General features: G+C 36.6%; 1 protein-coding gene across 1 annotated transcript in view; it reads right to left on the bottom strand.

The window, feature by feature from the left end:
- Nucleotides 1-212: 212 nt before the first annotated feature.
- RET (ret proto-oncogene) overlaps nucleotides 213-20,816 on the bottom strand; it is a 42,232-nt gene continuing 21,628 nt past the window's right edge. The window contains exons 9-18 of the mRNA XM_034065845.1: nucleotides 20,259-20,378; nucleotides 18,589-18,845; nucleotides 17,204-17,351; nucleotides 14,166-14,273; nucleotides 12,413-12,627; nucleotides 12,182-12,304; nucleotides 9,328-9,398; nucleotides 5,178-5,315; nucleotides 2,821-2,920; nucleotides 213-1,263 (exon numbers count right to left, since the gene is read on the bottom strand). Coding sequence (XP_033921736.1) covers nucleotides 1,084-1,263; nucleotides 2,821-2,920; nucleotides 5,178-5,315; nucleotides 9,328-9,398; nucleotides 12,182-12,304; nucleotides 12,413-12,627; nucleotides 14,166-14,273; nucleotides 17,204-17,351; nucleotides 18,589-18,845; nucleotides 20,259-20,378 — 1,460 coding nt within the window. The 3' untranslated portion in view covers nucleotides 213-1,083. The remainder of the gene's footprint in view (nucleotides 1,264-2,820; nucleotides 2,921-5,177; nucleotides 5,316-9,327; nucleotides 9,399-12,181; nucleotides 12,305-12,412; nucleotides 12,628-14,165; nucleotides 14,274-17,203; nucleotides 17,352-18,588; nucleotides 18,846-20,258; nucleotides 20,379-20,816) is intronic.

Raw genomic sequence — 20,816 nt, 5'->3', positions numbered from 1 at the left:
CATTCAGCATTTGCCATTGGCCTTGGTGGCAACTTTTCCTGTTATTGTGTTAACAATCCGGCCACTAAGTGCCCCAAAGTGAATGTGAATTGGGGGAACCTATTAAAGAAAATGAGAACTAAGGTAGAGATCAAAAATAGACCCAAAGCCATGTATTAATGGCAACTTTAAAGCTAAAAGATCCAACTTTTCGAAAGTCATACTGCCTGAGGAATGGGAAAAATATCTGTGATGTTAGTAAGTATCTAACATGCAGAGTATTTAATCAGGAGACAAAATGTAGGAGTTTTGGCAAGAACCATTTTTACTGTCCATCTCACCATCACAATATGAAAGCATATGTTCTTTTTAAAAACACTTGCTACATCATTCAATCAAGGTTTAGTACTGACATTTTCATAATAAATCAAAGGACGTGAAAACAGCTGAGTGTATTTTCAAAATACCCATTGTTAATTCAATATTCAAAGGACTTTACATGTCAATTTAGTCTGTATATAATACCTATATACAGTATTTCTACTTTCTGTATATTATACTCTGGTTTCATTCTATGATACATTAAATAGACATTTCAGCTTATGGATCCAGAACACATTAACAGCAGCTGAAATATAGAAATCCATCTTGATATATGAAAAATGTTGCAGATGGGTCCTATGACTGAGCTATGGCAAAACTCAGTATTTAAAAAAAAACATCTATTGCTTAAATTGGACTTGCAGAATCAAACATATTTCAAATGTTCCCAACCTCCCCCAATAGGATAGTTGAATTAGATACTCATTAGCATTTTATATTTCCCCTGAGATTACATCCCTGATCTTTTTTCTTTTACTGTATGATATCTAGTCATTTTACGTATTTTCACATCCTTTTAAAAATGTTCATTTTAAACACAGCTGCAAAATGACTAAAGGATGATCCTGATGCAAACTTTGACATTTACCAAAATAAAAAACAAACAAAAGAACCCAAAAGAAGCTTCCAAGCAAATTTTGACTGGCTCCATTCAAACAAGAAACACTGTAATGGGGTTACAGAGTCTGAGAACAGTGCAGAAGAAATTTTGTGTGTGTGTTGCTAGAATCTAGTAAATGCATGTGAAATTCTACCATAGAGTTTGTTTTCAATCCATGTGGAAGGGAGGGTTCGAGGGAGGGGAGCATTATTACAGTCCACGAGAGGTGTCTCCTCTTCTGAGAGCCCATCATCATAAAGTAAGGAATCAGAAGGTGTGGAAGCTGCAAGATCTAAGTAGTCCTAAGAAGTGAACACAGAAAAAGCTGGGTTAACATATGTAGCTGAATTGCTGGTTGGGTATAAAGGCTGTTATGTGCATCTGGTACCTTTAACACAAGTAAATACAGGCCTCACTACATCTGTCTTTTGATAGTACCTCTAGCACCTGAATAGGCTTTTCCCTTCTGCAACCATAGCATCTTTGGAAGTATCTGATTTGCCAGAACACTAGACATGCTGGAGACATATTAATACTTCCCTTACCTAAATCTGCACATCAGTAAAATAAGAAGTTAAAGTGCTGTGCTGATTTATTTGTTTGACCTTCAGTTTGTTATGCCTAATACATATGCATGCTTGAAATATATAGATACATATGTGTGATTAAAGGAGAAGGTACTCAGATCTCATCACTTTTACAAAAGCTATTACATAATCATGTATAAAATTAGCTGTGTAAATATTGCCAAATAAAACTTCTGATGCCATTGTTCTAAAACTAAATATTTAGGTCAACCACATGAATTCGTAGGTTTTCATCAATGCTGCTGAATTGCTTTGATGCAAAAACCAAATGTGAAGCATTTTTAACTCATTTAAAGCACACTTTTTCCTTTAAAATGGCTTTCCCTTGGAAACTGACCAAAATAAAACTTTAACAAGTGAAAGTTACACAATTTTATAAAGTGAAGAATCTTCAGGGTTTTGCATTTAGAAAGGCAAGAAGGATGACTAATTTTTCAAGCTCTATTTTCTATTGCTTGTAATTACGGTGAGAATTTCAGAAAACTTTGCCAAGCTCTGTATTACAAGTCTGTCACTGGACACATAGAACATGTGCATACTGGTCCTCAGCAGCTAGAAGTTAGCTGTGCAAGTCAGAGTGATTTAATGTACACAGCCCAGACCTTTCACTCTGCCATTTTTAGTTCAGAACTCATTTTTACACTCACATTTTGAGCAAAAGTGTTCCCATTTGTTACCTGGTCCTTTTTGCACCCAATGTAAATGCTATCATGTTTTCAAATCTGGTATTTCCTGGTTTTCATTTGTAACTGCTCCCCTTGCCGTAAATATTAGATTAAAAAAATAAAAATGTGTTTATGTGTAAGTAGGTATGTATGTATTTTACAAATATATGCAACTTGCACTTATTTCTTGACCTCAGCATTCATTCATTCAAAGAAAGTCTATATAGGATTATAATAGTTTTAAAGTAACTCAGACGGGTAGAATCGTACAACTTTTGTATCTCTGTTGCTATCATCATATAACTAAATCCAGCTCGAGGAAATACTGCATTCTTCTAGTTCTAGGCTTCCTACAGTTATTTAAGAGTGCTAAAGCAATTAAGAATAAGTCATTTGCCTTTAGGGCTGAAGTTACTAAAGACACTGTAGTAGTACTGCTCTCAAAAAGCTGGAGGCATTTGGAAGAAACTAGGTATGTGCTTCAAAGATTAATAAAAAGTAAATCACTCAGCTTTAAAAAAAAACACAACAAAATATCATTATTTCTATATATTCAAGCTCAGATGATCACAAAAACTTTCAAAACCTCATGCCTTTCCACACTTACCCTACTCTTCACCATCATTTTCTCTAGTTCCTTGCTGATCTCAGCAAATGTCGGCCTTTTATCAGGTTCTTGCTTCCAACAGCGTAACATTAGGTTGTACCTGTGACCCGCCACAAAGTGAAAAAGAAAAACAACAAACTATTATTCTTAGAAGTGAGTCATTCTTCTGCTCAAATAAGTTAGTACAACTGTGGTATGACAGCTGTGCAGAAGTACATCAATCTTTGTTGTGTCTTCTGTCAAACATTCCCTTGAATCAAAAACTGACATTCACAAGAATGGGCTTTTATTCTCATGAGTCCCTGTGAGTTTAAATGATGATGCACTTGGGCTGTCCTCGAAGGACTGCAGTCTTGGATTTCTTTCATTATTTTCACTTCCTCAAAGGACTACCTCATGTGTAGACAGTGTGCCAGATTCCTGATTGATTTCTTTTGCATGTGACTTTGAAGAAATTTGTATCTCATCACTGATGTGCATCCCTGAAACCTGAAAAACTCTCCTGTTGTTATATCAGAAAGTAGAATTTTGTACTTCATCTGTTTAAATTCTGGAAAGTTTCTGTAAACTTTTCTTCAAAGCAAAGACTAATGTCCTGGGTTCAGCAGTAGCAGTCATTATTTTCTCCTTCTTGGTAGCTGGTGCAGTGCTGTGTTTTGACTTTCAGCCTGGGACGGTGCTGATACCACGTGTGTTTTGAGTTACTGCTCAAATGTTTGGTTTGTCCAAGGACTTTCTGAGCCTTATGCTCTGCCACGGAGGAGGGGAGGCAGGGAGGAAGCAGAGACAGGACACCTGACCCAGGCTAGCCAATGAGGTATTCCATACCATAGCACGTCATGCCCAGGAGGTAACCAAGAGTTACCCAGAAGGGCAGGAGCTCTGGGGGGATGGAGGAGGTATCGGTCAGTGCTCGGTCAGGCAGGGTGGGGTGAGTTATGGGTCGGTGACTGGTGAGGTGTTGTATTCTCTTCACTTGTTATTTCCTTTATCATTATTACTATTATTAGTGGTGGCAGTAGTGATTTGTGTTATACCTTAGTTATTAAACTGTTCTTATCTCAACCCGTGGGAGCTACATTCTTTGGATTCTCCTTCCTAACTCTCCAGGAGTTGGGGGAGCAAGGGGGGGAGTGACTGAACGAGCTGTGCAGCTTGGGATTAAACCACAACTAAACTAAGACTATTTGCACAATTTAACATTATTTTGATTACTGTTCTTACTGTTACTTTTATTTATTGACCTCATCCATGATCTCTTTCTCACTTGACTGAGTAAATCAGAGAACACTAAGAAAAACGGTCCTTAAAGTGTGCTCTCAAAGGCTGTCAGAAAAAATTCTGGGTAAAACAGAAAAAATCTCAACCAGTCAGAAAACCATGATCTGGTTTGAATAAAAAAAAAAACAAACAACTCAAGCATGGTCAGCTTGCCTAACCTCAAAATTATCAATAATGTAATATATCTTTGAGGAATGAAGTCTTATTCCCTGTTGAAATGAAATAAACAAAAAAAAAATTAAGTATTTGCTAGAGGATATTTGCCAGTGATACCTGTACATTTCTACCCTAACTTCAGAAATCCTTAATGTTTTTTCTATATCTATAGCATTAAAAAAACTAATTATATTATTTATACTAGATTATCTCAGCCTAGATATGGCCAAAGCATCTTTCATGTGGAAAATCAATCAAGAGATATCACAGTGGTTACTCTCTGGTAACTCTCTAAAAACAAAGTGACCATGACCAGATTTGCAGACTGAACATAAAATCATGCTTCATCTTCAGCTGCCATGGTGCAGCCACAGAAAGAAGATATTTCATGTTGATCATTTTAATAAATCAGCCAAAACAACTGTCACCAAAAATAAAAGAAATTGCCATAGGCTTAACAAATCACCAAAAATTTGTGTCTTTCAGGGTGTAGATTTCTTGGTTAAGGTATCATTTATCCTATGCAATGCGAGGACAACTAATAAATAAGGACTGTGGATGGAACAACTATTGCATTTGTAGAAAAGCAGTGAAACATCTTCTTGAATATTTCAGCTATCAGTGCTTTATGAAATTCTTCTCCTCCTCCTCCCTCAAAAGTTTTGAATATTCAAACTCTTTTAATTTTTTGGAAAGTTGGTTATTCAATATCCTACAAACACTGTAGGTGCAGCTGCAAGCATTCTGTTGGCAATTCTTTTCCTGCACTTCACTGTACACTGATTTCACTACATTCTTTTGAGGACTACACATTTTGATTATACTTCTGAGATATAAAGAATAGTATTTATTTAAACTTTTTTTTTACTGTATTTATTAAAGAGATGTTTATGAATCTAATCTGATCAAGAGCTACTTACATTTCTTCACTGCAGTTTTCTGGTCGCTCCATTCTATAGCCTGTTTTTAGGAGGTTAAAGAGTCTTTCAGGAGCAATGCCTGGGTAGGGATTGCCTCCCAGAGTTACAATCTCCCATAGCAGAACTCCAAATGACCATCTGAAAAAGAAGAAATGAGTGGTAGTTTCAAGAACTCAGTGTAGCTTTCACCCAACAAATCTTTGGTGTTTTGAGAACCCAACCAAATTCAAGACACTGCTGAGCCAAAGGGGCTGTACAGATGCCCATAGGGCCATCTTTGTTTCCAAATATTATTTAAAAGGCTCACAATCAAGACAGTAGAGATAAGAGATACCCCTCTTTTCTCCACTGACAAAAGCTAACTGTATCCTGTGAAGGCCCATCTTCTCTAGACAGCAGAAAAAGAAAGTCTCTCCCATGGCTGTCTGGTCCAAAGGCTGTTCCTCTTCCATACAGTGCTCGTGAAGGTGTCTCCCTTGACAGTAAAGGGAGTCTAACCTCCCTAATTGGCTCTTATGGTCTTATTAAGAAATAAGTGTCTAAATTTACACAGGCCGGATCCACAAGTTACCAAGGAACTGATCTGTTGTCTGGACTATGAGGTTGTGCTTCTCTGTATGTTCATTTCAACCATAATCAGCACCTTTGATTTCAGCTGCTCTGTTAGGCCATTTCAATGGTTCAGGACTTAATTTTCTTCCCAGACTTGATGAAAAAGAGGAAATAATTTATTCTGCAAATACCAAATGCCTAAAACATAGCTTAGCATAGAACAGAAGACATCGATTTCTGAAATGAACAGAAGAAATAAAGACTTGTTTTTAACCTACATTATTGATGAGCTCAAACAAAATACCTTACTCAATGGGCTGGAAATACTTAGATAGATTAAATTAGTCTGGTTTTGGTGGGCATGCCAGGAGAAGAGATGCAAAAATATTTTTCTTTCTTTAGTGGAAGGCTTTTTTGAGACCCAAGCTACAAATTACTCCAAATCTGCTCAACTGACACAACTGCCAAAATTTGGATGTTCAAAATAAAAGAAACTAGATAGCGCTGTTTCACTCAAACAGAATACACAATGGGATGTATCTGCAAGCAAAATTATATGCAGTTCGTGACAAATTATATCTTTTGTGTTCTCATCATTGGGTAATTTCTGTGAAAACTCCACTTTGAAGATTGTAGGAAGTGTTACACATCAACCAAACCAAACAGCAGTGTAATTCCCTTAGAAAATTCCATCTCAAAAAGTTAGCCACAAATCTCATCTCCTGTCTGACTACATTCCACTTGTGCTTCTTGCATTTTAAACAACAATGGCAACCCCAAAAGTACAGCGATAAAACTTCCAACATGGCCAGAGAAGCCAAAGTGAGTCTTACTCAGTCCCAAGTGGTATGCTGCCGGTTTTCTCCCTAATGCCATTCATTGAATTAATTTTTAATCACCCTGCACATTCTTGAAAGCTAATGAATATTTATAGCATTTTCATATACTTTATTAATATACCTTCTCATACCCTTTTGAAGCCAATTATGCTCTGCCATCAGGTTATAATTCTGTCCATGATTAATTCAAATACACTTTGTAACATGGCAGGTTTTTGGGTTTTTTGTAATAATCCTGTTTAAGAAGAATTTTACAGAATATGGAAGGATGGATCAGATGAATAATTTCTTCATTAACGTTTCTTAGTGAAACAACGTGTTAGAATAGAATCCTGTAGAATGCTGCAGCACTTCCAAACCATTATACAAACTAAGCACTATGGGAGGAGGAACAGGAGATGAAAAATTTCCCATTGTGCTATGTATTTTGCTGAATACAAATGTGATAAAAGTTAGGAAAAAAGAATATGTGAAAAGGAAGACAGTAGGCTAGGCTTTCCACTGATGTCACCAACCTCTGAAGCAAAAATGGGGTTTTGTAACTGTTGGCAAGTGGTACTGCTATTAGGCACTGCTAACCACTAACTATATAGAAAGGCTTTAGAAGGAAGAGGTTGGAAAATGGAAACTGAGAGTATCATAAAAAAAGACTATATTGGAATTGTTGTATATTTCCATATACATTCTCCTAAAATATAACAGCAGCATTATAAAAAAGCAAAGAATATTCATAAAATAATATTTTCAGTTACTTTAATTATCTAATATAACAATCAGTGCTGCAAAAACAAGTACTTCATTTACCACTTTGCTGCTGTTCGAATGGCATTCACAAAACCTAGCGCTGCAGAGGATTTGCTTTGCAACCCTGTGTCTCAGTACTGTCCTGTAGAGGCTTGGCTAAATTAGGAGCTGCTATATAACACTCTCAGATTACTTCATGTATAATGATACAAACAGTGAAGGTGACCTCACCAGTGAATCAAAGGCACTGTGTAAGTGTGGCAGATACTTAGACCTTTTATGCCACTGTACTGAAGCAGACCTACAAAGCACAATGCAGCGCTCTGTTATGAAAACCTGATGCATCTCCAAGAAAGCTGGTAAATCAGCATGGCTTTACACAGAGATACTAATACAGATCTGGGCATCAGTAAAGCTACACAGCACCAGCATGCTGCCCAGGGCTTTGAGCTAGCTTTCTCAATGCCAGACAGCTGGGCAATCTCTGCATGGTGTTGGTATCACACATACAAGAGATGGGCTCTTGGGCTTAATAGAAGCTGATCAGGAAAACAGAGAGGAACGTATCGGATCCAGACGATTAATCAACAATCAAAGAAGAGGCAGTTACACAACAACACAATCTGTTCTGGCCCCAAACCACAGCAACAAGTTTGTTTTGCAGAAAATTAAGAAATGAAAAATATGCTAAAACAGTTATTCTTTATAACAATTCTCGGAAAAAGTCATTGTAGAGAAGCATGTCAGCACACGGATACCCTGAGGAGGCTAAAAAGAGACCCAGAAAAACCTGTAACCAATCCCAAGTAAAAGTGATGCTGTCCCAACAACTACCCCAGTCTTTTTTTCTTTTCTTACTCCAAGTGAAACAAAATAAATGAAACAGTTTTGGAAATTAATTTTGTAAGGAATTTCCAAGGCAAGCAAAGTATTCTATTGTATTAGAACTACTCTGACCTGCAGAGAGAAGTGTAAAAAGTGAATATAAATAATTTTAGAAGCATAAGCCAAAAGCTTCCTATTTGCACATATTGTTATTATCAAAGTATTTTTTTTTCCCCAGAGTGAAATGTAATTGTGATTGGTATGTTTTATATTTCGAGTTTAATGAAAACCTTAATTTTATCATATCCTCTTTCAAAGGGAAACGTGGAAGGTATCAAACTGCTACCCAAAATGTTACCTAGCAGAAAATCAGGAATAAGTACTGTCCCTTTTGCAGTTTCCAAGAGGTTTTTCTCCTAAATAAATAATATTTAGTTTTAGTGTCTACCTGGTGATCAGTCACAAACATCATTCATCCCAGAGAGAAAGAAATGAAAGTATCTGATCCTGAGTTAAATGTATACATACACACCCTCTGCCTAGCCCCTTACTTATCAGATGAGAAAACAGCTTAGCTGTGGTTGCTTTGCCACTTAATCATCCCAGGTGGAGATAGGAGCATATCTATCTTCAAGATCCCTGTTTTCTTAATCATGCAAATGAACTTGCATCTTGGCACTGGAACCAGAGTACTCCTCTAAGGTCTGAGGTAGCTGTCATTGAAATCAACTGAAGTTCTGTCATTGATTTCAACAGAAGTTAGGGCAGGCATTAAAATCTTCCTTCTTTCCCCAACCCATTCCTCATCTGCCAGCAAGTGTTCCAGACAAGGGATGAACAGGAACTGGATGTTCAGGTATAATCATTATCTTTAGCAAAGAATAATAATTTGTGTCAATTCGAAGGCAACCATGTCACATGAACAGATCCAACCCTTGTACCTAAATTATACCTGATTGTACCTAAATACCTCTGTTGAGGGCACCTAAATGCCTCTGATAATATTTTCTCCAGATTTAATTCAACATTATAATAATTTTGCATATCATTGCCAGCTAATATCCAGTCTGTGTTCTTCATGTCTCTTTGTAAGAGTAACAGCTTTGGCTCCTATGTACCTTGATGTGTTTCCTCCCTCATCACCTTAAACATGTATATAAAACATGAAGAAGGCAAGAATTTACACTTACACATCACTTTGTGTTGTATAGATATGATCAAATAGGGACTCTATGGCCATCCATTTAACAGGTATCCGACCCTAGGAGGAAAAAAAAGCAACAATGCAATTACTCATCAGAAAACTAAGTTTCCAAGTGGAAAACCAAGGTGTTTATCTTCAACACTGTAACAGATACTCTATTGTACTCTAGCATTTTCCAGTGTACTGAATAATTTGGCATTTTGTAAGAAAAACAGTGAGGAGCACAATTGTAAGTTTTTAAATTCACTTATTAATTTCATTCCATACACTTCAGTAATATAATTACATGCAGTAAGGCAGTGTACTTTTTTTCCAGGTAGTCACCAGTTTACATCAGATAAACTCAACTCTCCTCAACAAACAGCTTCATCCAAAAAGATCTTCAAACATGAATATCTGCTTCCCATTGCTCTTGGGAAACATGTAAGTGCAAAAATAATGGGGAATGATAATTAAAGAAGAGTTATCTTTCTTGTATCAGAGATGATGCATAAATGGAAGCACTTATATGTTAAAATATCTTTGGTCTCAGAACTGTATCTGGATAGTCATATTCGGTTACTTGTTACTCGATTGAATCTACAAGTTGGTAGTTTCCGCTGGCAAAAATTCACTGAGAAATCTGCCCCAGGTATTAATGAAAATCTGGCTTTGCAAAATGTCCCAGATGTTTCAGAACCTTCACAATATCACTAGGATTCATATGACTTACTTCTTCTCATGAAATTCATATATATATATATATATATATATATACATATATATATATGCAACAACTGTTTCAGAAGGATTTGAAACCTATCTTTTTTCCTATCTCCCAATGCAAGTAGACAGATGCTTTTTAGGCTCTGAATGTCTACAGTGACAAGTGTCTCAGAAGTAAAGAGAAAATATCCATTCAGTACATTAACACCCTGCCAAATAAAATGAAACTGCCTTCATGTAATGCATCATTCTTAAAATACAGAGCAACTGGTACAGATCAATGTGAAGCATGTACATCACAAGACTGCTAAATGAATGCAGCAAAGCCCTTTAATATATGATCATGTCTTCCAGAAGTGTTTTTTTCCTTTCCAACTTACTTTGATTTATGAAACATGCACAAAAAACTGTCCTGAAAAAAACAGGGGAAGATAAACTGAAAATTCACAGTATTTACAGAAATCTTTCCATAAAATTCTAACATTTTCACACACACAAAAAAAAAGATCCGTTGGCAACTCTTTCATACTAAGTCATAAAGGGACCTGAACCAACACTACTCATCTTAGGAAGAATGAATAGAAAGTAGTGTCTGGCCTGGGTCTGACTTGTAACAGTTCTGCTGATGTCAGTGACAGGTGGATACAAACAGGCAGAAAGTAGGATTTGGCTCACTGTATGTATTTTTTACAAGAATAAATAAATGACAAGTCTTTGCAATCTCAAAGTTATTATGCTCAAGTGTTCCTTTTCAGGAAGGTAGCAATGTGACTCAACAACTCATCCTTCCATCATATGTCCTTTGCACAGAGCTACAGATGAAATATTATCATATCCTGAATCCTGCTGTGAGCACTGAGCAGACAGAACTGTAACTAGGCACGTGACAATAATTTACTGTGGCAAGGAACATGGAATTGCTTTAAATAACCTCTGGCGGGTATCATTAGCTCATGTACCCTGACCTGTGATTTTGAACCATTTTGATTATGATTCAGTATCTTTCATACTTTTGGAAATATGTGTAGGAGGGTTTTGCTTCATGTCTTCTGCATAGATGTAGTAATTACTGACATTTTTACTGATTTTTATAGAAATGCTCTGCATTTTTTTATTTTCCAACTCCTTGGGAATTCTTTATGTTTTTAATAATAAATAGGAAAAGAGAAAAATGGTGGTGGTTTATGCTTGTGTTTTCAAGCAGAGTGACGAGGAACTAGATAAACCTCATTTAAAACTGGGCTGCTCTCTGCCTGTAAAATAGTTAAGCTAAAAGCTACTGCAATTCAAAAAGGTGCCATTCTTCTGTATTTATGTTAACCAAACATGCTATTTTTAATCATCCTGTGTGAACTCTCTCACCTTAAGAAAAAGAAATAACTTATTACAGCCCATTTGGCACACTGCTTTTGAAAAAACCAACAGATCTCATTCTGCTCTTTACATATTTGTCTTGCAACTCTTCACAGGATCACAGAACCACTGAGGTGTACAGGGACCTCAGAGCAGGGTCAGCCACACCACGTTATTTCCACCCAGGTTTTGAGTATCTCCAGGCAGCCTGTTCCAGTGTTCAACCACTGTTAGGGTAAAAATGTTTTCTTTTTCTTCCCTTTAAATATATTTACTCATATTTAAAATAGCTCCCATTGCCTCTTGTTCTGTCACTGGGCCACAATGAGAAGAGCCGGCTTTGTTGGCTTTATTCCCTCTCATCAACAAGTTTCCCCTGAGCCCTCTCTTCTCCAGGCTAAATAAACACAGCTGTATCAGCCTCTCCTTGCATGTCAGATGCTCCAAGGCCTTAATCATCATAGTGACCCTTCTTTAACTTGTAAATTCTACATATTAGAAATGAACTGGTTTTGTTGAAAAGTCAACAAAAAGAGCTGGAGGAGGTAATGGTGACTTAAATTTAGTACACCTTTTACATATATATGTATATATTACTGTTCCAATGACTAAGCTCATAATTTTGCTTCAACCTCATTGTAATTTCTTTAAAATAGAGCACTTACTCTAAATTAATAAAAAATGGCCATTATTTTTTCCTTCTGAGCTCAAATCCTGCAGTATAGATTCATTCTCTTTATTAGGTAATAATTCCCACTACTGTTTTTTAATATGCACTGTACCTTGCTCCTCTTGACATATGAATCTTCTTCATACACATCACGGGAGAGGCCAAAATCAGAGATCTTCATTTTGCGCCCTTCTGCCACCAATACATTCCTGGCTGCTAAATCACGATGGACGAGCTTTTGGAAGAAAGCAACAAGAGTGTTTATGCTTCTTGTGGAGGATCCAACTGCTGACCTGTCTCTCTATCAAAAGGACAAACTCAGATCACTATTATGCTGCCTTACCTTCATTTCTGCAAGGTACTGCATCCCTCGTGATATCTGCCATGCAAACGAGATCAGATCTCCCATTGTTAAGGCTCTCTCATCAGGGTTATCCAAGTAACTTGAATTTCTGTTGCCATCACTACCCACGTAGCTTGGTCCTACTTTTCGACTTTCCCTGAGAAAACTGCGCAATGAGCCATATTTAGCATATTCCACAATTAAATACAGTGGGCCTGAAATAAACAAACACACTGGTAAATAAACAATTAACAGATAACCATATTAACAGATAACCATTTCTTCCCCCCCTCCTCCAAAAAACCCCTCTTCTAATCAACACATTGTCTTAACAGTCCAGACACCTCTGGCCTTTACGTAAAAGGCACAGAATCAACCATGGAATCATAGAATATTTCCAGTTTACATCCTCTAAGCAAAGCGAGTGAACTTCAGCCTAAATGAAAGCAGAATTCAGGCTCTTGCCTGTATTCCCTCATCTAGATAATCTGAGAACAAAGAAGAGACAACCCTTTTACAAGTCACATCTGTGAAACTGCCTAACTTAGAGAAACTTACAAAATCACATTTCTGGAGTGTATGTCACTGAGCTCACAAATCATCTGCTAATTCTAGTGTTGTATTTAAGGTGCCTTTTCAGACCACTTAGAAACATTCTGACATTTCAATCCATTAGTTTCTCCTCCCCATTACCCACATGAATAATACCCACTCACTGCTTTAATGATACATACATTTGTCTGCCACATCAAAACCCTCCCACCTCACACGCTAATGAATTAACTTGATATTTATTAAAAGCCTGTAACTCAGAAACAATTCACTTCCTTTGGGATGAAAAAATACATTGTACTGAAAAGGAAAAAAGTAAAATCCCTCCCCACTGGTTCATTACCTTACTAAAACCCAGAGATGACTCAGTCCTGAATTATATTCTCTGTTCTCAACTGAAAGTGACACTTTCAACAGAACTGGGGGGGGCAAAGATGGCAGACCCTTGCTCAGGGTGGCAACATGCAGACTGTGATTTTAGGCTGCATAATTACAGATACAAAAGGAAGAGGATGCTGCCATGCAAGTTCATTTAAAATGAACACAAATTATTCATATCAGTTCCTACTCAGAACAATCAAAATTTGCTTCACTGGCAGTTTATAATAGATGAATCTGAAACTTTCCTCCCCCCTTAAAACATACCTTTCAATGACTGTAGCTTTTAGCAGCTATTTTACAAGAGGCAGACAACAGTTTTGTGACAGAGGAGGAAAAATGAGTATCAATCTAACTATCCATCTATATTTTAACAAAAGGATCTGTAGTTATCTTTTGTTTGTTTGACTGATCCTGGGGTTGTTATTTTTTTCTCCCAAAAGGAGATCTTGCTCCCTGGATCAGGCATCAAAGCATTGGTTTGGTATGAATAACAACAATAATGAAAACTCAAACTTTAAATATTATCCACTTTTAAAAGCACTGAATGAGCATCAACATAATATGAAAATATACATTGGAAGATAATCGGTAATAGATTGGTTAAATTTAAATCAAAACATGTATTGAAGAAAACCACAGGAAGAATGCTTACAGTGAATTAGCATTTCCTCTTCCCTTCAAATATCACTTTTCTTATATAGCCCTCATTTTTTCAGCCAGCAGCAAATTTAAAAGGTGCTCAGCAAACATTAAGCAGTGATCCAAACCCATCAATGAACTATTTTTTAATTCATCTTAATAAAGAACTTCCAATATTTACCATCTTGACTGCAGGCTCCATACAGTTTGATGACATGAGGATGGTTAACCTGTTTCAAAAGGTTGAACTCTGAAAGCAGATCTCGCAGCTCACTCTGAGAAGCATTTTCTGCAGAAAGTGTTCAAACACAGTTGTGGTTAGGAAAGCATTACTCAAGAGTTTTCTATGTACCATCTCTGAAGTATGAGATCAACTGTTTATCCTGGAATAAGCAAGAGTCTGGAAAACTCTGTACTTCCCCACTGGAAAGAAATTTCCCCATCTCCACTGTCCTACAGTCATTCAGATCAGAACAAAGTGAATAGGACTGCTCCTGTTCTGGCTTGGAAACCTGCTCTAAGGATAGCTACTCTTCCCTGACACAAATGATGATAGAACCAGCAGGTCAGCCAAAAATCAACCAGAGTCTGTAATGTCTTGCAGATGCCATGAAACTGTTACAGACCTTTTCTAGTGTTTTAAAGTAACTTTTTAGGGTGAATTAGTGCAGGTGAAGCTTCAGAAACATCTGAAACCCAAGATTTTATGTTGACCAACCAAAGAAGACAAAAATACATTTTCTGACAGTGTAAAAATCCACTAATCTATTGGCTTACACTTGTAGCACACATCCAGATTTAGGGTTCTAAAGCCAATGTACAGTTCAGATTGATTTTACTGGGAGACATGTAAGGAGGCTTCTCTGGTGGGAATCATGTGACAACATACTACCCCTATAGAGTTTCTTAGCCTTTCAAGCCTTATGTTTTGCCTTCTGACTTATGTTTTAGTCTTCTGACTAACAAGCTTCCTCTTAGAATGCACTGGGGCTTGAAGTAGATCCCTAGTTATAACAACACCACAGGTCAGAAATAACCCTTTTTCTACCTTATCCTTAATCTCTCTGACACACAGAACATGACAGTTCCTAGAGTATTATTACTGGGCATCTGACAAATATGTGGTCATCTTTACTTAAGTCCACAAACTCAGCTTCTGCTCTTTGGTACTGTATTGCATGTTTTTGCATAAAGGCTGTAACCACAAAAGGATTTATTTACATATCTATTTGAAATATGTGTGCTAATAGTTCTCCCTGGTCATGGTATTTTTTACTTTCTGTTCTACTGTATGGTTGTATCGGTGGTATATGTTTGTATGTGTTATCTTATAGTCTGAACCTCTACTGAGATTTCAGAGTCTTTTATCCCAGGGAGTGCAATATCAGATGCTCTCTCACTACTGATAAACACTATGGAAAAAATATGTTTACCTAAGCCAAAAATGAACAACATCAACTTAATGCCTGTGAGAAAGTCCTATTTTTTGTTTGTCTGCTGGGAAAACTAACTTCAATAGTGCATGAATTGAGAAAACTGGCTCTGAAACCTTATGTCCTTTGTTTCTAAAAATTGTGAATCATGTCTAGTGATGTATTATTTTGTGTTTTCCTCTTTAATTTTATTGTAATTAGGGCATTCACATCATGCAGGAGATCAGATTTAATTCATATGAGAAAAGCAGTTATAACAGTCTGAAAAAATATGCCTCTGTTCCTTCACATCCATTCATAGCTCCGAGACTATTACTTACTGCTATTACTTACTGCTCTTTGTTCCCTCCCCAGTGTATAACACCAAGTTGACAACATAGGGAGAGTTCTGCCCTGGTCTGCTTTTAACCACAGACTGTGTCCATCTGCACAGCTCAGACAGAAAATACCTTTCATTCAATAAGCAAGAGGCTTTCTCCATTAACATGCTGGTATACATACTATGCCCTTTTTAAAGACTGGTAAGCACAGAGTCCCTAATACTTGGACAAATTACCCCCTTTGCATCTGTTATAGGGAAAGAATAGGTAATATTGACCGAATCCAAAGTAAATGTCCTTTATACTTCCTGACAGTATTATAAAGACCACAGTGGACTAATACAGTGTTTCTCATGCTTCAGTTGTCATGTGTTAACAGTAAAGTTAAACCAATAACAACAGATGAATATTTGTAGAATGACAAATGTTCTCTGCAGTTGAGTTGGGAAATGGAATTTCAGGTGACTATCTGCAATGTAATTTACATTACAAAGGGATTCATTAGAACCTGAAGTATTACTGTAAATGTCAGATCAATTTATTAAAATAAGGGGCTTAAAATAAAGGATTACTCCTTCACATTATCAATTCTGTTGATTCTGTCCTTCATAATAGCTAGGGAAAACTGAATGTCTTGGAATCCTAGCTCAGTCACATCTTGCTGGTAAAAATGTGCTAGAAAAAACAGTGACACTGAATGCACAAATATATATGAAATTAAATAATAACTATGACTATTCTATTGATAATCGCTTACAGGTCATTACTTGACTATTACAAGTAACAGTTAATTAGTCTTCTGAAAAACTTAGTTTCTAGACTTCCTCTCTATGCCATATGGTTTGAATGGTTTGAGCTCAAGGCCTCGTGCTATCATCTTAACATTATCTAGGCATACTTTGTTTTCCTCAGCTTTAGAGTCTTAGGGAAAACTGAAGACACCAGGAGACAGCACTGGTCTATTCATGCCAGTCTGGCAGTAATTAAAAAGCAAATCATAAAGTATAAAAGTAGATGGAATTCTCAAACTGAAAAGTAACTTAATAGGTCTGTTGTGTCTCTTGATGTGATTACAACATGATTTACTTTAAAAGCTCTGTCAAAGGAAACAGGGTAGAGAGAAGAAAAGAAAAAAGACCAGTCAGGAAGCTGTAACAAAGCCTTGCAATACTTCCATCAATGCCAAACAACATTAAATACATTTGCTATGTTAAGACAGAGGCTCCCTGAACATCACAAATTAGAATTACTTGTGGAAATTACCTAGATCAATGTTGTGATAGCTCTCACAGTCAGAAATCTACCAGCATATAACAGAATGCTGGAAGTAACACAGCCTGTGGTACTGGCTTGTGGTACTGGCTGGTTTTAGCTGACATTTACTTTAATGCTAGCCCCGCTTAAAATCCATTCAGAGGTCACAACAAAAGATTTTTAAATGATTTCAGAGCCCGATGGAAATGTACCTTTTAACATTTTCACTGCTACAGTGGTATAGCCAGCTCTTCCCTTGAGTCGGAATGCTGTTGCCTTGACAACCTTTCCAAATTCTCCTTCTCCAAGAGTCTTGCCCAAAACTAGGTTCTTCCGAGGAAATTCCCATTTTGGATCTTCCTGCAGGAGAGAAAAGGAACCCTTATACGATGAAGCAAGAAAAGGAATGGCTAGCTACACTCAAAGCATTAATGTTCAATAGGAGATCATTCTTTAGGAATAAGTACACTTTAATGCACGATGTTTGGCTGCTCTTTTTATCAGTCTCAGTGCATTCTGATAAAAGCTTCTGAAACTCTATGTATTTTGCAAGAGGTTTCCATTACCTTGAAAACATCTCCTTCAAAACAGGCTGCACATGTAGTCTATGGATAATGGGTTATATTTGCAGGTCTGGAAAATTGGGTACACATGAAAAATAAAGTGGTGCAGTATAAATACTTGCTTTGAGAGTAACTATATGACTTTGGACTTCACAGAGAAGTAAATCAGTTTTACTCATGGAATAAGGCTTCCCTTTAAGAATTCATCAGAGACAACAATCCTCCTCTTATGAAATCAGTGTTATTAAGCCTTACAGTTGCAAAATGATGAGAGATGTACAAACCAGACAAGAAATTAAAGCAAACTGAGCACAAGGTCTGTGAAGACTTCACTATCTAAAATTCATATAGATCTGATGTTGCCACATGTCATATAAAGTGGCAGTATTTCTCCACCAGCTGGCAAGCATCCTGGATAGTACATGATCCAACACAGAGGAAACTAGATTAAAGGTATGATAGTCTGAAGGGTAACAAAATTTCAAATGTGGGTAAAAATACCACTCCAACTGACACCTACAGTTTGTATATCAGAAATCAGGAACAGACAGAACACATCTCAGTAGGATTTTTGATTCTGTTGTAAACATAGCCTTGTTGTAGTACTATGGCTTATACCACAGAGACTATGAAGCTGCTGATTATTAGTATTTAATTGGACAATGTTAAAGTAAACCCCCCCCAGTGTCAAATGCAGAGTTACATTTAGAAAAAAACATCAAATCAGAGCTAAGATATTAATATATATTAAAACATAACAAAAGTGTAAGAATATACATATATATTCTATATATCTGTATATATAGAATATATATATGTGTATATATATAGCCTTATAAATTATATGCTTTATTCAATTACTCATCAAATATCTTCAGTTTCCTGCCTGTACACTGATTCTCAATTTATCTTTCTGAGTTGGATATTTCTATGAATAGACTGCATTTCTGAAACATTTTCTGCATGCGTAAGCAGCATTCTTTAGGAACAAGACAGACATCAAAAGAAACCATGCAAAATGACATCAGACTTACTGGTATTTTAAAGGTGTCTACAGACACCTGGTTCTCCATAGAATCTAAAGAAGGCCGGCGGACATTAGTAGAAGAGTAACTGATGGGGTAGGACTGGGCTGGGCGCCGGAACGTCATTTCTGCAGAGGCAATAGGTGGCTTCGGAGAATTCTTGTGGTAACGATGGATGAAATAGGTAGAAAGCAGCACAGAGATGATGAAGGACAGCAGCACTGCTCCTGCTATCACAGTCTTGCACACATCATCACATAGTGGCTCTGTGGATCAAGAAGAGCTTCTCAGAACTTGTCTCCTTCTTCCAATTAGGCAGTGCATATAATGCACGCAGGGGTGACAGAAATGTAACTCAAAATCAGTTAAAAACCTAGAGGAAAACTTACCAATTCTTTTTTATTATTATTATTTTGGACACCAGCACTGTTTGCCTAACTGTCTGTGTAAATGTAAGGATAGCTAGCTTTATCTCGTGTTCTGCATCTTCATAGATGTAGGCTACTTCTGCCACTCTTCTTTAAGACCCAGCCTACTACGTATTCATCTTCTAGTACCACTTGAAGACCTATGCTGAATTTTGTTTGCTGACAACAGTTTATGTTAGGGTCATTCAATCCATCAAATAAAGCCTTCAAATGTAAATTTAATTTATTATTTCAATTATTAGCTATTACAGAATATTTCTCTTCATCTTTTTAGATTATACAATAACAGAATATTTCTACTTTGTGTTTAACTAATTGTTTCTGAAAAACACTGCCTAATGCTGCAACTGCTTCTAAAGTAATAAGCATTCTTTTTACTCACCCTTTTAAGCTTTTTAGCTCTAAGGGTATCTGGACAGCATCCCTAGGAGGTCACTTCCTGAAGAAACTGAGAGATCCAAAATACTGTCCTTTGCTAATCAGATAATCCTGACTTCAGATACACAATTAATTTAGCTACATCTGCAAGCTGTACCTCAGAAATAAGTGGAAATTAATAGAAACAGCCCAATATCCTTCTACAAAAGGGAGCAAAAAATAGAGGAAAAAAAGAAAAAAAATACAGCAATAAACTATTTTCTTTGTCTTACAGCTGTAGAAAATTTACTCAAAAAAGCAAATCCAGATATATTCTAAACAACTTGGTTTTAGAGATGCAAAATATTTTACGTTTATTAGTACTAAAAATATTTAAAGAAACCCCATTTTTAAATCCCCATCAATCTGTTTCAAACAACTGCATAGAGTTTTGCTGTTTAAACAAAGGTCAATGAAAAAAGTAATCCACTCCTCCTAACACAATGGGTGCTGGTTACTCTGACATTTTGAAGTCAAGATTTTCAGAAATGATTAAGAAGCTAGAATTACATGAAAGTAACTGAAGTCTTTATTCTAATTGTCCTAGCTGTCTTTGCAAATAGCAGGTGAGTCTCACTGAAATGGAAATGCTGCTGGAAACGAAAGGAAGACTGACCTGTTTGTCATGTAGTAATGGCTAAAAAAGAACCTTTAACCAGGGCTAGATATAACCTCCTATGGAAATTTTCATGCTCCATAGCAGAAGTCAAGTTGCTGGTTCTAAAGTAATTTTATATTAGCAGTCTCTGACCATGAACATGCCCTCAAGTTTCAATCATTGGTAAACACAGAGGAAATATTAGTGTAAGAACGACAGATAATGCTTAGACTTACCCTTGATATCATCTTTCTCACAGTAACAGTTCTGTCTTGGGAAGCAGTAACAAATGCCATGTCCAGACTTAATTCCAAGATTTCCAATGCCTTTCCCATGACCACCAATAATGTTTCCACCTAATCAAATACAGACACAACCTAAGGTACTGATATATAGTTAAAGGGGAAAAAAAATCCCATGGGTTTATCTTAGTATGCATTTGAAATTTGACAAGGAACAGCACAGTGCATTGATAAAGATGGGGAATCATAAGAATTAAGGGACAGTCTAAATTCTGACACAAGGGGACCTTGGACTGCTTGAACATTAGCCCTGATTAGCAGCTATTCCCACTATGGAAGACTCAATCAAAATTTATCTCTAATAAAAATATGATAGTTCTCTTTGCATTGCATAGTTACTTGCCTAATTTCATGCACCCCTTGAAACTTTATATAGAACCCCAGTACTTAATGCCAAACATCTACCTCAAACAATCATCTCCTGGCTGTCCTGACTCAGTTTCCTCATAAAACATTATTATTCTGTATCAGTGAGGTCATCTTACATTTTAA

This window comes from Melopsittacus undulatus, chromosome 8 (assembly GCF_012275295.1).
Source record: "Melopsittacus undulatus isolate bMelUnd1 chromosome 8, bMelUnd1.mat.Z, whole genome shotgun sequence".
In the NCBI taxonomy this organism is placed as follows: domain Eukaryota; kingdom Metazoa; phylum Chordata; class Aves; order Psittaciformes; family Psittaculidae; genus Melopsittacus; species Melopsittacus undulatus.
Note: the sequence above shows the minus strand (reverse complement) of the source record. Positions and strands in the feature narration are given on the sequence as shown.